This window comes from Phoca vitulina, unplaced genomic scaffold, assembly GCF_004348235.1.
Source record: "Phoca vitulina isolate PV1807 unplaced genomic scaffold, GSC_HSeal_1.0 scaffold12, whole genome shotgun sequence".
In the NCBI taxonomy this organism is placed as follows: Eukaryota; Metazoa; Chordata; class Mammalia; order Carnivora; family Phocidae; genus Phoca; species Phoca vitulina.
Genome location: NW_022589715.1, coordinates 33506698 through 33529103, shown reverse-complemented (window position 1 = coordinate 33529103; position 22406 = coordinate 33506698). Strand labels below are relative to the sequence as shown.

General features: G+C 38.3%; 1 protein-coding gene across 3 annotated transcripts in view; it reads right to left on the bottom strand.

Annotated features, from left to right (window-relative positions):
• Nucleotides 1-16470, bottom strand: part of XPO1 (exportin 1) — a 45478-nt gene extending 29008 nt beyond the window's left edge. The window contains exons 1-5 of one of the 3 annotated variants that reach the window (XM_032410901.1): nt 15698-16470; nt 12287-12418; nt 6762-6863; nt 5600-5663; nt 3264-3336 (exon numbers count right to left, since the gene is read on the bottom strand). Coding sequence is in view for 2 of the 3 variants with exons in the window: in XM_032410899.1 (XP_032266790.1) it covers nt 3264-3336; nt 6762-6863; nt 12287-12412 (301 nt within the window). In the remaining variant the exon portion in view is untranslated. Of the gene's footprint in view, nt 1-3263; nt 3337-5599; nt 5664-6761; nt 6864-12286; nt 12419-14866; nt 15528-15697 lie in introns of those variants that run through there. The other 2 variants (XM_032410899.1, XM_032410900.1) reach the window with 2 other exon arrangements.
• Between the last annotated feature and the right edge of the window lie 5936 nt (nt 16471-22406).

The window sequence follows — 22406 nt, the reverse complement described above, 5'->3', positions numbered from 1 at the left end:
TTTAACTTTTTCTCTACATCCATGTGTATCTTCCCACCTGTAACACTGTGATATAGGAATATATTTGCATAGCCTTAATACCTATTACTGCTTTGTACAAAGCAGATACACATTATATGTACCAGATAAATATATATGTTAAGTTGGACAAGAAATACCCAACAAGTGGAGACAGTTTTAAAAGAATAAGAGTTATAGACAAAAATATATACTATTATGTGGGTTATACAACTCTATTCCCAATACTTAAGTTACTTAAAGATGAGGCGCCTGGGTGGCTCAGCTGGTTAAGCGACTGCCTTTGGCTCAGGCCATGGTCCTGGAGTCCCTGGATGGAGTCCCGCATCGGGCTCCCTGCTCGGCAGGGAGTCTGCTTCTCCCTCTGACCCTAACCCCTCTCATGTGCTCTCTCTCATTCTCTCTCTCTCAAATAAATAAAATCTTAAAAAAAAGAAACTTAAAAAAAAAAAAAAGTTACTTAAAGATGAAGGAAAAGTAACATTCAGAAATGTTAGTGTTTTTTGTGAGATACAAAAATCTTAAGATTGGAGAAGCCTCTCAGGACTGATAACATTTAAAATAATTATAAATTAATATAGTACTGAATTTATTTTCTAACGTTTTACCTTAAAAACAAATCGCTAAATGCAGCTTGTCTATCTAAATCTAGAGTTCACAAACATTCTCTGGGATATATTTTACATGTTCTTTTTAAAAAAGATTTTATTTGAGAGAGAGGGGGAAAGCAAGGCATTCACGCAGTCGGTGGGGAGGAGAAGAGGGAGAGGGACAAGGAGACTCCACACTGAGTGTGGAGCCCAATGCTGCTCTATCGCATGACCCCAAGACCATGACCTGAGCTAAAATCAAGTCAGACACTTAACCGACTGAGCCACCCAGGAGCCCCTTACATGCTCTTCTATCAAGCGTGTGAAAGATTCTAGAAGTTATATCACACTTTTTCCTACAAATAATGACCTCACTAAAAATGGCAACTATTATGTGAGCAGTAGAGTAACTTCAGGTACTTAATCTTATTACTAGCCTTGAGAAAAACCCAGAGAAAGGTGATTCTGATACATCTTTTTTATAAATAACAGCTGATCCTTGACAACATGGGCTTGAACTGGACGGGTCCACTCATACGTGCATTAAAAATATATATACAGTACAGTACTGTAAATGTCTATTCTCTTCAATTTTCTTAATATTCTTTTCCCTAGAAATGTTACAGTACATAAGAATACAGCATGTAATAAATATTATATACAAAATAGGTGTTCATCAACTTTGTTACTGGCGAGGCTTCCAGTCAACAGTAGGCTATTAGTTATGTTTTGGAGAGTCAAAACTTATACATGGATTTTCAACTGCATGGGGGTGGTGGTGGTGTTGTTACCCCTAACCCCTATGCTGTTCAGGGGCCAACTGTACTGTTTGCAGAGAAACAAAGAAGTATCTCACCAACACAGAAAAGAATACATAAAACAGAACTCTCTTTTAAGTCAGGCGGAACGGTCACCTCTCCAGTTTTTTCAAACATAATAAATTTTTAGAAGAACAGTCTTATGCACCCTGGAGTATGTGTACATTTGATATTTATACATAAATATGAGAGCTACTGTGACTTTAGGATAAAAACCAAAACACACTACTTACATTCATGTAGAAAGCTAAAAATGCCAAATCCTCAGGGAGACAATTAATTCTAATTTTTTCAGTAACAAATAGAACCATGACTTTGATAAACCAGGATCATTTAAATCGTTTAATTTTAAAGCTGGAAAAAATGTTGAAGGATCATCTAGTACAATTCTTATGTGGTAAGAGGCAGAGATCTAGGTATTTAGAAACAGAAGAGGGGCTTAACCAATCAATAGCAGCCGAGCAACAAGAAGTGCATCTGAGATCCCTAAAGAGCAGTGACCAAGTATGGAGATCTATTTGGGCCACACAGCCAAACTGTACTCATTAACTTCTGAGGTCACACATCATCTAAAATGGTTTCAACCCCAAATAAAACATTTAAATAGGAACCTTTCTTGGAGGCACCATTTCCCCCCTATACGGTCATTCTTACCCTATGGTTTATGGTACAGTAAGGATACTGCCATTAAAAACTGGCTTAGTCACCTCTGAACATGCTAAAAAGATACCAGCTTTCTAGAGAAAGACTAGCTCTGTAAATCCAGGTCACTCTCCCACCACAAAGATGACAAGAGAAAGCAAGAGATAAGACATATTAAAGATCAACAGTCACAATGAATCATGGAACACTACATAAAAAAAAAATAAAAAAATAAAAAATAACAAAAAAAAAGATCAACAGTCAAAGAAAGGAGATAGATTTTAATAGGAAAAAAAAAAATGCCACCAGTAGTAGCATACTCCCCATTGTAAAGTCCAGGTTTATATTTATGTATTTTTCAGAGATTAAACAAACAAGTGATATAGAGTAGGTGATAGAGGCAGTATGTGAAAACTGGAAGTAACTTTATCAATATACTCCAAGAGACTAAGCTTGCTCCAAGTGTCTTAAAGCAGGACTACCTTTACTGAGATTGTAGAAGAGCAAAAGCTAAGTATCAATAGCAGGCATCATCACATCTTCATTCTTTTCTTTCCCTACTGTAGAAGCTGATCTCTTCTAAAGCAGGCACAGAATTTCCAAAGGTAAAGCTTTGTGATTTTTTAATTTTAAGTAGGCTCCATGCCCTGCGCCAACATGAAGCTCAAACTCACAACCCTAAGATCAAGACCTGAGTGGAGATTAAGAGTTGGACACCTAACTGACTGAGCCACCCAGGCACCCCAATCTTTTGATTTTTAAAACTTCATTTTTCCCTTGCTCTGTTAAGTTTATGTACTATTTAATGTGCTACAATACTTATTACTCATGAGTTACCATTAGGCAAACTTTTTATAACCATGTATAAGAACACATATTCAAATTTCATTCACTTCAGTCATGGTCCTGATTAACTAACTACAAGCTGATACATATTTTTACATCACAGCATTTACTGTGAACAGTTTGACCACTCTGGTCTCCTCTTTCCCCCAAAAAGTAACCTTTTCCCTCCCCTGCCCCCAAATATAAATAGAACGTGCCTTCCCACTTGATGAAAGCAGTAATCTCCATCAGAGCTATTAAACTATTGAAGATTTAACACCACCGCCCCCCCTGCCCAATATTCAACTATAATAAAAATGCCAAAACTAATACAATTCTGAATTTACAAGTCTTTAAAACATTTTCCTACCTTCACACTGGTTCCTTGGAAGAATCTTCCACCTTGTTTTTATCACATTTTCCAAAATTTGTAGTCCATAATACTGAAAATTGGAGAATAGAAACATGTGAATATATTGCTATAATACTGGCAACTTTCAGGATTCACAAATGGACAGACATTCACACATTTACATCTAAAGTTTCAAAAACATTATGCTACCAAGTTTAATTACATATATTAAACAAGGATCTATTCACCCATATACTGAGTTTTCATGCATTTTCCTCATTTTATTGTTTACTACTCTATTTAACGTCCTGCTGTTTATACATGCTCACACCAGGAGGAAGAACCAAATAAAAAGCCCTTTAGCAGCCAAATGGGCTTATCTGTAGAAGGAAAAGTAGCAGCCAGATATGAATTCACAGCATAAATGACTGCTCATCGGCTCACGTACTTTAACACGACCAGGCTCCTAAGAATTTAGCAGCTTGGATGCTCTCAAGCTTCCTACCATCCTCTAGGAGTTGTAAGCTCTTGGCCAAGTATTAAAGTATTGTCACAGATACTTTCTATAAAAGTGTTTATAAACATCTCTGGTGTGTTACTTAAGGAGCAGCAAGACAGCCCACGGGTTTAATTTTAAATTTTAATCCCACCCTTACATTTGCTATTTCTACTAATTTAAAGATAAACTTTTGTGCACAGTCAAAAATAATACACAAACGCATGTTGCAATCTGTTTTTACCTTTCAGGTATTCCTTCCTAAATATAAAAGTCTTAACTAAAAATGTAAGAAAGTTAATACAGATACCACTTTCAAGCCATTTTGTCCCTCCTGCTGATTACTCACTCTAAATAGTCAACAACATTCACAACAATTTATAATGCTATAGGAGTTACTACCCAAAATTATTACCATGACCAATTAGTGTGGATAGACAGGAGGAAGAAAAGGGACAAAACTGTGTGGTATGTTTCAATTGTCTTAAGTAGGGAAGAATGAGCTATAATACCTGAAAGGTAAACTCATTCATATATAGACATAGAACTTCAGATTGCAAGTTTTGGCTGAGAATAAGAGTTCATCTTTAAAATGGTTAGTCATCACACAATAAAATAGGAGCATTAGTATTTCAACCAAAGGGATCATGTGAATGCTCATTTTATCCAAAGCACAATATAGACTGTCCCAAACTACATTGTGCTCAAATAGTAAATGTTTTTGCTGTTCTCTTTCATTTTAACATTTCATACTTTAAGAAAATTTTGTCATTTCAACTAAAATCCTACATTTGCAGAACATTCCTTAAAAAGACTTCCAAAATAAAAACAAGGCCAAAGCAAAATTCTGAAATTACAAATTTGACACCATTAAAGGGTTTCATAACCAGCAGTAAATACTGAAACTTTCTAACCTGTTCATTTACAATCCCTTTATAGGTCTAGGTCTCAGAAAAATATAAATAGGCAAAAAAGGTTTCTGATTCACTGAAATTTTCAATTAACTTTTGAGAACATACTACCCTAAAAACTTTGAATTTTACAGACATGACACTGTCAAAATTTTACTAAGTCAAAACAATGCACTTCTTACTACTTGGAATATATCCTCTTGCTAATTCTCAACCAATTAAAAAGATCTTTAAAAAACTAAAAATCCACCATAAATATACCAGTAAGAAGCAACAATCTCAATGATAACTTCACCCTATTTAGCCAGCTTATGCTATTACCCTGCTTCCTTTTTGATACTTTGTTACCTAAATTACCTATTTACTAACCTCTACTCCTTTCCCCACCTGTAAAATGATAGCCTTAGCTTGCTGAAGATACAATTCATATTTTTCTCTTTCTGCCAACCCTGCTGAGGCAGTAAGCCCAATAAAAGCTTTTCAAAAGTTAAGTCAAAGGAATACAGAGATCACCGTCATAATACCCTAAAACCCAATCTCACCTAAACATTAAGACTCCACATATGAAGAGAATTTACATTTTTTGAATTAGAGTATTTTGATTAAAAAAATCTTAACTGCTAGCCAAATCTAAGGGCCAATCATAAATGACTATTTTGGAAATATCCATAAATAATCCAAATATCACTCTAAAGAATTAAATTACATTTCTGCTTTACATCTCAGGACTTGAGAAATCCACTGCTGAGTTATGAAGATGAGGGACAGATAACAGCAAAGACTAAATGAAAAAATAAATGCATGAAATGATCCCTATGGTAGAAATTTCTACTGAGCCCTTAGAAATACTTATTTTATGCATTGAATTCCCCTTTCCCCTCCCACCACCCATGAAACAAAAACAATTGATGAACAGAATTCAGTTAAAGGGAATCAAAAGGGTAGACCTTGTGGAGGCCTGCCGTCAAAGCCTAGCTGTGTCAGTTGCACAGGAAGACACCCCTTTTCTTCCTATTACAAGCAATCAACATAATGGAACATTATGATTAATATCAGGTAGTGTTAACATCTTTAAAGAAAAAAAAAATGATTGCATAAAAGCCAAATGTCATAGTGCATAAATTTAGCACCAAATCATTTGTAATTTATGTAAATTGAAGAATTCTTTACCTGTTGCTTTCTTTCTGTTCCTCTAATCATCTCATTTTTCACAAGACAAATTTTGAGTTTTTAAAAATACTGTTGATAAATCAACTTAAACATTAGTAATGTCTGTCAGTATAAAAAGCAAAATTTACCAGGCAAGCAAACAGGCAAACACTATTATGTTACTTAAGGTTAGCACTTTGAGGAAGTTCTGGACTGTATTTTTGCCCTAAAATTTACAAGATGTCAAAACTAATTAATATTTTAAAACTGTTAATTAATACAGTCTGATTTCAGAAACAGATGTGAAAATGGCTATTTTCTGTTTTAACACAATGTATACCAAGTGGAAATCTTGTGTGTATTAAACAGAATGCCATGCATGGTATTTTATTACTTTAAGGCAGTTTAAAGAGAAGTGTGAATCATCAAGCCTAAAACAGTCAAAACACATTTTGATCAACCCTTCTGTTCAAACTAGGAAAAAAGGACCCAAATTATAACATTTTTCAATTGCAAATAAAAACTGAGTGCTGTCCCATTTAAAGCATTGGTACCATGGAGCAGGGTTTTATGCTGCCCACACAACTTGGTGTTGGAGGTGCCTAGCCTGTATTATTATATTGATTACTTGCCCAAAATAATTCCTCTGATGTTTCATCTCTGAATAACATTCAGAATTTATGCTACTTAGATCTGTATACATATTCTAAAAACAAAAACAAAAACAAAAAAGCAACCAAAAAAGCCACCTTGCATACTAGTCCCAATTACAAAACTTCATTCATAATTCTTAGGACTATTTGCAAGAATTCATTCTATGTTTAAGACTCAATTTTGAAGTTAACAATATTAAATAATTTGAGATAACAAATGCTAATACTAAAAATGAGATACCTTCCTCAAAGTTTATGACTGGAAGAAAAGAAGAAATAATGGATTTTAAAACCACCACTTGCTTACTTTCGTGTTCATATTCTGTGAAAATTCCAAAATTGTGTCGACTCTTGTCCACGCATCAGGATGCTCCTTTAAATGTGTCAGTACTTCTTGAGCCATTCTTTGCTAAAATATTACATGAAAATAATTTTAAGCTCACTTATTCTTTTTAATCATTCATTAAAATGGTATTGAGCAAGGCACAAATCCTAATAGGACAGTGATTCTATTAACTTCCTGAAACACTCAAGAAATAATTAGTCCATACAGAAATAAAAATGTATCCTCTATCACTCTTAAACTTCAATTTATTTATTTATTTATTTAATTATAAGATTTTATTTATTTACGTGACAGAGAGAGACGGCGAGAGAGGGAACACAAACGGGGGAGTGGGAGAGGCAGGGCACCCGATGCAGGGCTCGATCCTAGGACCCTGGGACCATGACCTGAGCTGAAGGCAGACGCCCAACGACTGAGCCACCCAGGTGCCCCTTAAACTTCAATTTAAAATGGGAATATACATCCCTTTGAAACAGTAGTTTTTTTTGGCAATCTACTACTTTATTTGGTATTCTCAAAAAGGAACTTAAATTCAACCAATGCTAACAAAGATTTCTCTAGCGTAAAGGGAGTTCTCAGCACTTAACTGAAAGCAACATATAAAAATTCACATATACTTAAATTACGTAATGGTACTCCGTCTTACAAGTTACCAAGATATCTCCAACAAAGTTTACCTATAAAAATGTATTTCATGGGGAAAAAAATTATACATGTTTTTTTCCTTGGGGAAACTGATAAAAACTAGGTCTAAGTAAGGCTACAAACCTCAAATACCTATAGATACATAAAAAACACAAAGACCCTGAACCCCTTTTAAAAAAAAATCTCTTAAATTTATTGTAAATACGCATTTTTTCTGTTCTCTGAAAGTCTTCTAAATTTCGTATCAAATCCTAGCTTATTTTGAAAACTCTGTTTTCATATTTTTAAGATCTTATTTGATAGAGGGCACAGAGTGAGAGTGAGGGGGAGAGATGAGCAGAGGGAGAGAATCTCAAGCAGACTCTGCACTGAGCACGGAGCCTGACGGGAGTGAGTTCAATCCCAGGACCCTGAGATCATGACCTGAGCTGAAACCAGGAGTCAGACATTTAACCTACTGAGCCACCCAGGCACCCGTTTTCATCTTTAAAATGCAAACCCAGAAATAAGAAAAACTTATATATCCATCATCTACAATTAACAAATGTTAACACTGTTTTACTTGTATTTGTTTTTCTTTTAAACATAAAAGTTCTGCGGCGGCTGGGTGGCTCAGTCGTTAAGCGTCTGCCTTCAGCTCGGGTCGTGATCCCGGGGTCCTGGGATCAAGCCCCGCATCGCATCGGGCTCCCTGCTCAGCAGGGAGTCTGCTTCTCCCTCTCCCACCCCCCCTGCTTGTGTTCCCTCTCTCACTGTGTCTCTGTCAAATAAATAAATAAAATCTTAAAAAAAAATTTAAAAAAATTTAAAATAAAAAAATAAACGTAAAAGTTCTAAAACTTATGGAAATCACCTTTATACCTTTTCTCCAGTGCCATTTCCTTCCTTTTGTTCCTTCTTTAGAGATAATGAGTTTCATGAATTTGGTGTCTTTTCCTGTCCCTATTTTCTCAGCATGTGCATAAATTTCATGAGTGATATAGTTGTGTGGTCACTAAGTTTTATATAAATAGTATACTATAAAAAACACTACAATCTGCTCTTTTCATTTGACACTTTCCCTCAGCTTTATTATAAGGTATAACAGACAATGGAGTTTTAGAGACCTAGCCATACTGACACTATGTATCTAGTCTCTTCATTTCAACCATTATAGTTTCTTAATGATATGAACACATTTTACCCAAGGCTATTAATTCGATTAATTTTTTTCAAGAAGTAATAGCTTAATCTTTTCACCTTTAAAGGCAGTTTTGTAGCTCAACTGGATCCTCCCTAATTACCTTTTACTTAGTTCTATCACATGTAAGTAAGAAGTTTGGTAATTTTAAAGTTTGTCAATTATCTTTGTTAGATTGATTCAACTTGATCAAGGGTTTAATTTATGGGTTATAAAGCAAGCATCAAAGAGGGGGAAAGAAGCATTCCAATTTGAACCATCTCTGACAGACACCTCAAAATCTTCAACTTAGGTTTTATTCCAACTTACAAAAAAAAAAAATCATGTTCCTTATTTTGGCTTTGATGTTAAGAATTATTTTCCTTAGGTAGCAGATATAGTGGTTTCCCCCATCAACCAACTAGCAATATACACTGCTTATTGTTTAAAAGAAAACTTTAAAAATATACACCCACTAAGTAGTGGTTTTGTACCTTGACAACACCACTAGAACCACCATAGAACTTGGAAGAAAAACCAGTTGCCTGGGTTCCAACCTACAAGTACAGGGTTCAAGCTAGAATATAAGCTCTTAAAATATACATATTTTGATTAGATTTCGTTAAAGGACTAATAGTTTTAAGGAGTTATAATTATGCTATATAATGACAAAAAGCAGAAAGAATAGTGATCTGAGTTATCTAGGGCCAAAGCACACTTTAGCAATGTTTGACTGTCTCCCAGAGAGTATCTAACTAGATCTATTCATTTCTCACTAGTTATATTCTTGCACATAAAATAGTAACAAATAACAAGAGCATGAGGTATATCAAAGATCCATGCCTAGCAAAAGTTATTTGGTCAAGATACTCTATCAGAACTTTTGAAATGATGACCATTGTGCACATAAGTGAATACTCACCACACTATTATCATTAATACTGCATAAATCATGTCCTTTCCTTTTAGTCGTCCATAAAAGTCACTTCTAGTATTTGAGTCTTAGCGTCTTTACTTTGTCCTAACCCCACTATCCTTACATAATATTCTTTTATAAACTAAAACTCCAGAAGGGGTTAAAAAAGACACGGAAGGAAACTAAAGGAGGGAATTTGGTATCTCCCTGTGTTACTTACTGAATGGTGAAAGTATTTTAGTTGCTAAGCAATAGATTAAGAGTTCAAGTCACTTAACACAGTATTGGAGAAAACACCCAACTCTTCCATATATTTTTCCCGCTGGCTGCCTAACTTGGCTAAAAATAGAAAAATACTTAGAAGACAAGATAGCCCTAATGTTACAGTGTTAAATATCCTTCTATATTGCCCATTTGGACATAAGCTCTGGGTATAGATTAAAAGGCACCATTCTAACAATTTCTTCACCTCCAAAATTATGTAATCCTTAAAAAAAAAATTAGCTTCCTCTGAGTTTTAATGTTTAATTAGCATAATTTCTATAGCTGCCATTTTTAGCACATATGAGACTGGAAAAAAATTAAGAAACCATACAATATTTTAAAACAATGAGTTTGTGTAAATATGCTAAACCTTTATATTTCCAAAAGTACCCTTTAAACAGAATGCCTTCTAAGTATGAGGCACCATAACAGGTGCTTTTACAAACCCTGCTATCTTCCAGTCTCCTGTGAGGTAGGTAACTTTGTAGGTGAAACTCTAGAGCAATGACTAGAAAACTTACTGGACTAAAACAAGACACTCCTCACTAAAAACACGTTTTCCAAGACAGCTTTCTTCTTTTTATTCACAATAAGACCCCCAAAGAGGCAGCATATGAAAAATCCACTGAACTACAAGTGTAAAGACACACTTTGAGATAAAAGGTTTTTAGCTGACTTTAAGAGCTCTAAGCCTCCATTTCCTTATCTATAACAATGACAAATAGCAGTTTGCAACTATATGTAACAGATTTGTCTTATGATATAACTAGACATAAAAGTTCTTACTTTTGGGAAAGTTTATTTTGCCTTGATAAATAGAAAACACTTTCCTAAGTCTACATTTTATTAAAAAATCAAATTTAAAACAAATCATTAAATCTTAATGTGAAACATTACTAAAAGCAGCAGCAGCAGCACCAACATACATATATTTAAAGTCTTTTTTTTTTGTTTTAGTGATCTCTATACCCAACATGGGGCTTCAACTCACATCTGTGAGATCAAGAGTCACATGCTCTTCCAACTGAGCCAGCCAGGCACCCCACCAATATATTCTTCATGATAAAAATTACTATTACTTCTTAGTTATAAGCCTAGAAGAATATTGATCTCTTTGTTTATCCATCATACTTTTAGATGTTGTGAGCCATGTTAAAAAAGAACAAAGATTTAAACAGCAGTAGCAGCTAAGTGAGGTGACAAAATTAAATTGCCATCTTCCTAATGGCTTAGAAGACTTGTGCTTCTAATATATTCAAAGTTGAGCCCAAACTTACTTCTCTACTTTCTTCCTAAAGTAGCTGCTTTCCATACATGCATGTTAGAATGAAATGAAGCTTAAAGCTCCACGTTGACTGTATAGCACAAAGAAACAACTACATGGTATGTGTAACACATATGGATGGAATAACTTTTCAGGAAGGCTTTTGGAGACAAGAACGCGGACCAAAAGCCCCCTAGGAGTTATAAAACCGGACCAACCTTACAAAATCTGCAGAATAATTTTTACCACTCATACAACTTTCATGGCCCCCTTTCAAGTTTTCTCTTTGTTATATATATACTAAAACCAATAATGTATTTCAGAGGGAATGGAATATTTATGCACGTGCTAGTATTTATACATCATGCTTTTTGGACCATCTATAAAAGATACAATTTCTACCTTTCAGGTTTTTAAAAAGTATGATAGCACTCGGGGTTAAATTATGCAAATATAAACTAGTATCTTCAAGACATGTACTAACTAGACATCATCTATTAGGAATATAATATTTTGGCAACAAAATTTTATTGGTTTTTGTCACATCATCTTAAAAGACTTTTAAATCCAACAACAGAAAATTTTACAATTTAAAACTCCTCATGTGATTAACTCCACAGAGTGAAGATTCAAGATTACCCAGTTTATAAGAAAAACCTAAAAAAATTATGAACATTCCTGTCTTGTCTATCATTCAATTGGGTGTTTTAAAAAAATAAAAACCCAAAAACTTTAAACTCATCAAAACATGGATTATGTGTGTAAGATAACTGCCTACATTAATATACCACTTTTACAAGTCTTAAATTCAAATAATTTAAGATGCTTGGTATTGCTGGACTTTTAAAGCAAGTTTTATCAGTGAAGTACTTCTGTAATTCAAATATTTCAAAAATACAAGGATCTTTTAACTCCAAATATATTACATACATAAAAGATACAACCTTTAGTATCTGTAAAACATTCGATACATTAGGCTCTATCTTTCATTAAATTGGCTAAAGGTTTCTTAAAGACAGAACAAGTAATAATATTCCAAAACATCTCATTCTAACCACGTCAAAATATAATGCACATAATGCAATTCTGCAGACCGCTTCTCAATGGTTAATATATAATTCCAATTTAATACAAACTATGGAACACTTTTTAAAAAGGCGGTAATTTAAAATCTTGTTCTAACCGAATAACTTCATTGCACTCTAATAATGTTATAAAGTTTCGCTCAGCTTCTTTACCTGGGCTCCTTCTCCATGGTATAAGCAATTCACCACATTGTCTAGAAGGTTGATATCCAGTTTTTGGCTGAAATCGAGCAGCTGACGAGCTGCATGGTCTGCTAACATTGTCATAATTGCTGGCATAGATTACTGTAAATAAAGAAAAAAATTTAAGGTGCCTATGAAATTTTGGTATTACCAGTCAGAAACTTTCTACTCAAGTTATTTTACTTCAACCATGTTCTTACAAATATTATGAGTATTTTAGAGACTACCTAAATAAATAACAGTAAAAGCAACTAAATGCTGAAGATACTTAGCTACTCCGTAACTGCTTTAGTTAAGGTCCATTCAACTTTTCTAATGTCTATTTTAAATTCCCCCAAAAATCTTACTGTTCTACTAGTATTTAAATAAAATTACTCCTAACCTCTTTTAATGAAACCATTACTAGGAATTTATGGCTCTAAAAATTGATACAGTTCAAAGTCAATCTCAAATTTTTAAGTACAGATAAAGTTTAAGTGGATTTCCCCCCTTCCTAAATAGGGCCTTCTGTTTCAGTAAAAGCTCCCTTCCCTGTATGTTACCTTAATTTTTAAGATATGCTGAAAAAAACAGGAAGATGCTGAAAGTTAAATGTGGTATCCAAGTTTTCTTATTGTATGTATCAACGACTAGCAGAACTTAAAATTTTTATATTCAAACCATCTATTTCTTTCAACCCTCAATAAATTTGGAGATTAAAATTCCTTGAACATATGTCTAGAAAAACACTTTACGGCACCATGTCAAACTTTTTTTTTTTTTTTACAATTTCCAGGTATTCATTGGCAAGGTAAAAAACTGCAAAAGCTTTCCAAATATTTTCCAAATAAAAACAAATTCTGTAATAACAGAAAAACGAACTTCTTCACCTCACATAATGCACTGGCTAAAACCTACCAGTTTATAAGCAATGTTACCCTTTTAAGAGGATTCTAATCCAAGATGCTGGCACACATTCACATTTTTGTTGCCCAGCATTATAAAAATCTTTGCTTTTTCTTCAAAGCCAGTGCCACTCTACTCTGACTGGCTAAGTCAGTACTCTTAACCTTTTGGGGTCAAGATGCCTTACAATCAGAAGAACATGATAGCTCCCGTCAAATTTTAAAAACTCACAATTTTGTACACAATTACAGAAAATCCAGGACACCTTGAAAGCCATGCATGAAACCTCAGGTTAAGAACCCCTGGTTGACCGTAGTTAGACCCAACAAAGTCAACTGGTTACCTCCACTTCTCCCCCTCTTAAAAAACCTTCCAGGATCAGGAAATGGGTGGGATTTGATTACATTATGTTTGATAGGATAGGGAAAAGACTGTTTCTTGGCTTCTTGAGAGCAGTTTAAAAATGTTAACAATGGCAGCAATTTCAATTTTAACACAAATGCTTTATTTAATGGTAATGCCAATTACAAAAAAATGTTAAGTGTAAATGATGAGTCAATAAGTTAGAGATAATGTAAAAATTGAGAAATTAAGAGTTCAAGGATTTTTATTCCTCTGAAATCGTTCAGCCCATTACTGACAGCAAAAACTGATGAGATCTCAAAAATTCATAGCAGTTATTAATGTTTTTAATACCAAAAGAATATCTGACATGCATTAACAAAAATCTCTAATCTACATACGAATATAAAAATGGAAATACATATATATTCCACCAAATGTGTAAATTTCCTCGCATCAAATACCATAACATTTTAAAGATCAGAACAGTCTTAAAAATTGAGATTGAAAAACAATGCCACAAAGCACCAAGATGTACATATCAAAGGTTTTTAATTTTTGGTTAAAAACTAAACGAACTTTTCTCCTATGTAGTCCTATCATAATTTAATAACCCAAACAAAAAGAACAATTTGACTATAAAAAGTTTCATTTTCAAGTACATTGTCCTTACAGAGTTCTTCGAGCTAAACTCTTGTGAAAAATCAGGTTTAGAATAAAAGCTCGTGTTAAATACAGTAGTTTGCCATCCTTAGAACTAGCGGCTATCTTCGAAATGACCTACCTATTCTTGAACGGTACAGAAATGGCGGCTTTCTGGTCAAAGCCAAGCACATTTAGTCCCCCAAATCAAACAGCTTCCAAAACATTCTTTCCACTAACAGCAGTGTCCCACACGCTTAAGATACACAATCAGGCAGATAGCAAACAGCCATCGCGGGAGAGCGTGAAACCACAATCGCTTTCTTTTCTCCTTGGGACACTCAATCCTAAAATCCACTCACTGGATAGCATATACAAGGGATTATCCAGCAATGTGACTCTACAAGTGACTACCAAAATACCTTCACTGCCACTTCTAACTGAATAAGCAGGCAGCTGCACACTGCCAGCTCCCATCCAAGCCATAACCGTTGCTTTATGATTACTAAGTAGTAGGTCAAAAAACAAGTCGCTACAAGGAGAGACTGCTACTTAGATGTGTGGGCAATTGCCTGCTTCATTCAGTAGAAACACACCTCACTAAGGCCCGCCCTCCCCTCGCTTCCCACCCGAACCGATTTGCAGCAGTTCTAACTATAGCATACCGGAGCACGCACTCACCCCGCCCATACTCGGAGGAGGCATTTAGACCAGGCGCCTGAAGTTCACCGCCCCATTCTCAATGCAGCATGGCCTCTGCGTGATCAGAGGAGGTCCGGGCCGGGGAAATCTCTAAAGCTTCTTCTACTACACCCACTTCCCACCCATCCCAAACTCGGAGACATCGGAATGAAGGAGAATCAGGGCATCATCCACTGTACAATGCCAGCAGTAAACGATTCGGTCACTTAACACACTCAACCCCTTCCCCCCCCAACAAACTACAGAACGGAATCCCATTTACAGAACCCTGAACAATCAACTAACCCTTCCTACTTCTAATCCTACTCTGCAAAAAACCAGAAAGATTTCGAGTTTCCTTGCAGGAGGAGGAGGGACTCGGCAGCCCCTCCCTCCCCCGATCCCAAGCTCTCCACCGAGGGGCCACGTGATGCAGGCGGACGTTTCAATGCTGCTGCACTAAATATTTCTGGAAACTTCCACTCCTAATAATTTACAGAGATGTTCCTGAAATCACCCCAACTTCTCCCCAGCCCCCTGGGCTGGGGAAGCCCTTCCACACCCACACCGGCCTCGCTTCACTATCACGCTCCTCGCCTTCCTCCACCGCCACCCGCACACGCGAATAACCCAGCAAGCGCTACCCTCTCGCGGCCGCCTCCCCGCCTCCATCCCCCAGCGGCAGAAGCGGCTCCATTCAATCGCAGGCTCTGCTGTGGGCCCGCCGCCGCCTCCCGGGCTCGCCTCCCGCGGCCGCCGCCGCGCCCCACGCCGGCCTCCTCCCGCCCGGCCGCCGCCCGACCCTCGGCCCCGAAGACACAGTCGACTTACCCAGAGACTGAACCAACTGCTTCTTCTTTCCTTGTCGGGGGATTAGGGCGAGGGAAGGTGGGGAGGGGGGAGAGGGGAGGAAATCAAGGTGGGTTTCACAGTTTTCCCACCTTAAAAAAGGAAATTAAAAAAACGAAGATAAGGGCAAAAAAAGCTCAACAATATTTACTATTTCAGGGACACCCCCCACGACACACACCCACCCGCCCCCCCCAAAAAAGGAAGGGAAATTAATCCGTGGAATAAATGCTCCCGCCTGGCTGGGGAGTGAGGGAAGGGGGAGGGGAAAGGGGTCAAGTCCCAAAGATTCAGCCCCAGGGGGACCCTCCAGCCACAGGCGGCAGCAGAAGCGGCAGGAGTAGGGGATATAGAGTCCACAAGGTCGGGGGACGCTCTGCTGCCAGTTGCAGTCCGACTCCCCCCTACCAAAATACGGCTCCCTCTCTCACGCGGCTCCGGCGCTGGGCCCCCCCACCCAGGCTCGCCTAAACTTTCCCCCCTTCTGCTCCTCAGCGACTGGTGGTTCCCCCCTCCCCCTCTGGGTGGTTGCACAGACTGCAGCAGCAAAGACTGGAACAGGCACCGCCGCCGGGGCTGTAGCTACTGTTGCTCTTGCTGATGCTGTAGCTCCCGCTGCTCCTGCCGCGGCCGCTGCAGCCGCTTCTCCCCCTCCTCCTAGTGCCTCAAACTCGGAACCGGTTGAAACCGGTTCAGACTGGGAGATTCCATCTCGGTTGAGTTTTCAGCCCATGGCGCCGCGGAGCGTTTGGAACCTGGGCCTCCGCCCCCAGCCCGCCTGCCCATTGGCCGGTTCCAGCCACAGCCGCGCCATCAGCCTACCTCTTATTGGCCAGATCGCCCGTCAATCCCACCTCAAGTCTCCACACGAGCCCGCCGCTTCGGCCCCCGCCTCTTTCCAGCAGCGATTTGCCTGCAGAGTGGGGGAGGGGAAGTGGGGCGGGTCGAAAAGGAGCAAGGAGGGGGGTGGAGGAGGAGGAGGTGGGACGAAGAGCTGAGCCCAGCTGAGAAGAGAGCGAAGACAAGCCGCGCGGAGGATTGGTGCGAGCGACCTGTCAATCAAGTGCAGCCCGCCCTCGACTTCCCGTCCCCCTCCCGCTGCTCCCCCTCCCAATGCTTAGCCCGCAGGCCCGGCCTTTCCGGCCCGCTCATTGGCTGGGAGCCTTTGGTGACGGAGAGGGTGGGGCGCAGCTCGTGAGCTGCTGGCGGCGCGAGTTTGAGCGCGGCGCGCGGCAGCGTTCGCTCGGCTCTCTCCGAATCCGCGCCGGCCCGCCCCCGCCTGCTCCCGCCAACCTGCGGGGTTTGAGCCCGCGGTGATCAGGACCCGCCCCCTCGGAAGGGAGCCCCGCTTTGAGAAGGGAGGGCACACCCAGTTGTTTTTTTTAATCCGGGAGGGGTGGAAAAAAGGAGCGAAAACGCACCGGAGGCCAGTTGTAGGCCTCGGACCATCCATTTTAAAGGCCGGGCTTTGGGGACTGGAAGTTGAGGGTGAGAATAACCGTGAAAGAGGTTAGGGTGAGATGTGGGGGCATGCACTCTTGGCGCCTTGTGATCTCAGAGTCGTGGAAAAGGTACCTGACTGGATCTTGAGAAAGGCTGCTTCAAATTTTAACTCGGTGTCTCCCCGGGCTGGGATTTGGCTGCTCCAACAACCAACCCTTCCTAGAAACGAAGACACTATAATCCCTGTAATTAGTGTATCTTGGGTATTTTTGCTGGATTAGGGTGCATGCCAACAGCCTCCCACCAGATGCCCTTGATCTGCCCCTACCTTTGACTTCTCAGCATAGCTGCCCTTCACATTCTTCATCATCCCAAATAGCATTTTCTATGAAAGTCACATGCACGTGGACTTTCACGTGGTTGCCTCGCTTGTTTTGCTCCAAGTGCCCTCCAAATCAGGTTTACTGATTTTTCTTTGCTTAAACAGCAAGTAGCCCACCAAAATTTTCTAGGCCCATTGTGCCACCAAGAGGTTAATCAATGATTTATTAAATTGCAATTTCAACAGCAGATCTTTTCTCAGAATGAACAATGGCTAACACCAAAACTACTTAAGAATAACTCCCTCACAGAGCGCTTGGGTGGCTCAGTTGGTTAAGCTTTTGGCTCGGGTCATGATATTAGGGTTGTGAGATCCGACTCCCAGCAGCCCCTCCCGCTGCTTGCTTGTTTTCTCTCTATCGCTTTCTCTCTCTCAAAGATAAAAAAAAAATAACTCCCTCACCCTCCAATAAAGAAAAACTCTATAACTCAACTCTTGGATTTACCAAAATAGTATTTATTGGATGACTTTCAGGCCTAAGATTTTTATTCATTGCCTAATTGAATAATACCAAACCATAATATATAACATACCTGGTATACACTGGTCATTTGGAATACTTATATTCTATTACCAGGAAAACTGGAGATTTCTTGTTTTTAAAAAAACTTTTTCCGGGGCACCTGGGTGGCTCAGTCGTTAAGCATCTGCCTTTGGCTCAGGTCATGATCCCAGGGTCCTGGGATCAGCCCGCGAGTCTGCAAGGAGTCTGCTTCTCCCTCCCCCACTCCCTCTGCTTGTGTTCCCTCTCTCTGTCTCTCTTAATGTCAAATAAATAAAATCTTAAAAAAAAAAAAAAACTTTTTCCCTCCACATTTTCAGCTCTTGGACCAGGCCACCGATTTTTTTTTTTTTTTTTAATGGCAGAATACTAGGAGTAAAAACTGACTGGGAGTAAGACCTGGCTTTGTTCAGAGTGTGCCCTTGGGCAAGTCACTTCACCTCTTTGGGCCTCAGTTTCCTTCTCACCCATCTCACCCATTTAATGAGGCTGACATCATTAATGCCTGTCTCATCCATGAAGGATCAAATGGCTATGAAGGAGCAGTGTGACCCATAAAGCACTGTGTGGACTGTAAAGTTCAAATAGTCTCAGTTTGCTGTCCCTTTGTCTCTTTTCATCTGATCTTTAAATCATAACCCCCTAGGAAGTCATCTCTGTCTAATTATCGTGAATCAGATGTAAATATTTAGCCCATCATTTTTGCCCAGAATTAGCCAAAATGGAGTGTTCAATATCAGCTTGTTATTAACAAGTATAAAAAGAAGTGATGGGAGCAGATGTTTGATCACTGTATTTTCAAGATCAAATTCAGAACACAGGTCTGACGCATCTAATTTTTTTTTCATTACCTTCATTTACTGGAATCAAACAGATTTCAAACCTTGGAGTGGGATATGGATAAGGAAATGTAAGTATACTGCACTGTGTGCCTGCCAATTATCTAGCAGGCTGAGACTTCTTTGTACAATATTTCACTGGACTCTCATAGTAACCCTGTCAGATAGTTAGTATTTTGCAATCTCATTCTCGATTCCCCCTCTTCAAACACACATACATATACACATAGGTACACACCACAGTAGTTGAGTCAACATTAGAACTTACGTGTTCTTTCTACTAGTTCACATTGTCTTACAAAACAATAACATTCATCAGAAATAAGAGAAACAGAAACTCATAAATTCCTTTTTAGCACTTACTACTTATTTCTATTTAAAAAAATATTTTTTTAAGATTCTTTTTTTTTTTTTTTTAAAGATTTTTTTATTTATTTGTCAGAGAGAGAGAGAGCACAAGCAGGGGGAGCAGCAGAGGGAGAGGGAGAAGCAGGATCCTCACTGAGCAAGGAGCCCGATGTGGGACTCGATCCCAGGACTCTGGGATCATGACCTGAGCTGAAGGCAGACGCTTAACGACTGAGCCACCCAGGCGTCCCAAGATTCTATTTTTAAGTAATGTCTACACCCAACGTGGGGCTCAAACTCACAACCCCAAGATCAAGACTCACATGCTCCACCGAAAGAGTCAGCCAGGCACCACTATTTTTTAAAATTATTTTTAATTTAGAAATTAATACATGATCATGGCTAACAATTCAAACAATAGAGAAAGATTACCTACAGTAAAAAGTAAAATTCCCCTCTGTGTATCCCCCCCAGTTATTTTTCCTGCCCAGAAATAAACATCATTACGGGTATGGTATGTATGCTTTGAGGTATTTTCTATGCATTTACAAATATTTTTGCTTTGTTTTTGTTCAGTATATATGACATCATACCATACATATTGTTCAGTGATTTGCTTTTTACTTAAAAGATTAGTATATATAAATCCACCTCATCCTTGTTAACAGTCCCATAGCCTTCCACATCTTCTTCCACAATAGGCTATTTCTGGTTTTCCTTCTTAGAAATAATGCTGCACTGGGGCCCCTGGGTGGCTCAGTCGTTGGGCGTCTGCCTTCACCTCGGGTTGTGATCCCAGGGTCCTGGGATGGAGCCCCGCATCGGGCTCCCTGCTCGGCGGGAAGCCTGCTTCTCCCTCTCCCACTCCCCCTGCTTGTGTTCCCTCTCTCGCAGTGTCTCTCTCTGTCAAATAAATAAATAAATAAAATCTTAAAAGAAAAAAAAAAGAGGGGCGCCTGGGTGGCTCAGTCGGTTAAGTGTCTGCCTTCAGCTCAGGTAATGATCCTGGAGTCCCGGGATCGAGTATCACATCGGGCTCCCTGCTTCTCCCTCTGACCCTTCCCCCTCTCATGTGCTCTCTCTCTCTCTCATTCTCGCTCTCTCAAATAAATAAATAAATAAAATCTTTAAAAAAAAAAAAAAAAAGAAAAAAGAAATAATGCTGCAGTGAATATCCCTGTACATTAATCTTTGGGCACAAATGTGAATTTATCTCTAGGTTAACATCCTAAAAGTGGAACAACGGTGTGAAAGACATTATATTTGTTATTATAATATGTACTACCAAGGTAACCCCTAAAAAGGTTGTATCAGTTTACATACCCATCACAATAGGTGAATACTACCTGTTTATTCCCTATCAAAGCCATAAATATTTGCTACTACGATCACACCAGAGTCAAATAAGCATTTTAATTTAATCTTTTGGCTCTGAAGACAATCTCCTCTAACTGTGAGCTCTTCAAGGAATGCATAAATAATAAGATTAAATGTCCATATAATATAGCAAAAAAAAAGTTAAAGTAAGAATATGCAGTGAATCTATTAAAAATGGAATTGGTCATTTCACTCTTTTTGAGAAACTTAATACCACTTTGCACTCAGAGATACAGCAGTGACCTTCCAACATGTACTTCTTCCTACCAGTCGTAAAAATGGGCATTAGACTGAACATGAGTGTGACTCACTGGGAGTATTCACGTATTGAGCACAAATTCACAATTCCATGGGCTTTTTCTTCCAATGAATCTCTTACGGCATGATTGTAACTTTGTAAGGCCTAAAAGGAAACACTGGGAGAAATATTTCTTTGTGAATATCTTATAAGGTAAATGTTTTTCTATTTGCTCTTAAAAATACTTCATAAAACAATACATCACATCACAACCATAGATTAAAAACATTACCAATATAGTTTGGACAACAGTATAATTGTGTATGATGCTCAGACATGGAGGTGAGATAGAAGAGATACCCTTTTCAAGAAAAATTAACCTGGAAAGGCATAGTCCTATTCCTATCAACCTCAATTTACAATGTCAAAAATGTTTATGGAAAATTATGAATATTCTGTTTGGGGAGCTAAATTCCCTTATGTGTCTAAGACCTCAGCAAATAATCTATATGCAGTCTATGAAACCTCAAATCAGTCAGGAGCAGAATCAGCAACTGTCTGCAAGTAAGTTGCTGCCTTTTTGAGAACATAGCAAAAAAAGCAACTGACAAGGCTGCCAAGTCTCAGAGTTAGACAGTCAGAAGTTTATAGGGTTCTATGAGGTGACATTCAACAATAGGTCCCAGACTCTCTTACTCATGGAGAAATGAGAAATGAAAGATCATTTAACTAGGATCATTCTCAAGCAGGACAGGGGAAACCACAGAGTTACATTTCTAAGTCAAAAATAAAAATATGTAAGAAGTAAAACAAAACATTAGGGAAGGTGGAATTAGTCCCTGTAGCCTAGACAGAAACATATGCTATTTCTTTCACACATAAACGTGTCGTTACCTATTAGGCAACAAGAATCAGAAAAGTAAGTTAAAAAAAGGAAATGAAGAGGTGACACTAACCCATTCATTCAACAAATACTAAGTATTTACCCGTCACTGTTCTAAATGCTGCAGATTTGGAAGGAAACAAATCCTACAAAAATCCCTGCATTCATTGAGTTTTAAATCTAATGGAGGACATTGGAAGTAAATAACAAGTCAGAGAAATGGTGTGTTGTATGGTGATAAGTGCTAAGGTTAAAAATGAATCAAGGTATCGAAATAAAAAGTTGGGGGTGGAGCAGTTTTAGACAGGGTGGCTAGGGAAAGGTGTCACCTAAAAGGTAACATTCAAAAAAAGACATGAAGGAGATGAAAGAGGAAGGCCTTGCAAGTATTTAGGAGAAGAGCTTTTCATGCAGATGGAGAAATAAAGGCCCTGAGGCAACAGCATGTTTGGTGTGTTATTTATAGTGGTGAGCTAGAGTCAGCCCTGGGAACCAATTGTTAAGTTTTCAGGAATTTTGCGAGCTGGTTGTCAAACATAGCCGTTATAAACAATTAAATTATATATAAATTTATTATTGAATAAATAAATTATATTAAAAACCAAGGTAATAAATACTCAAAAGTCACCACTTCCTAACCATGTTATTGCACTTTACTATTCTCTATGCTCTTGAGATT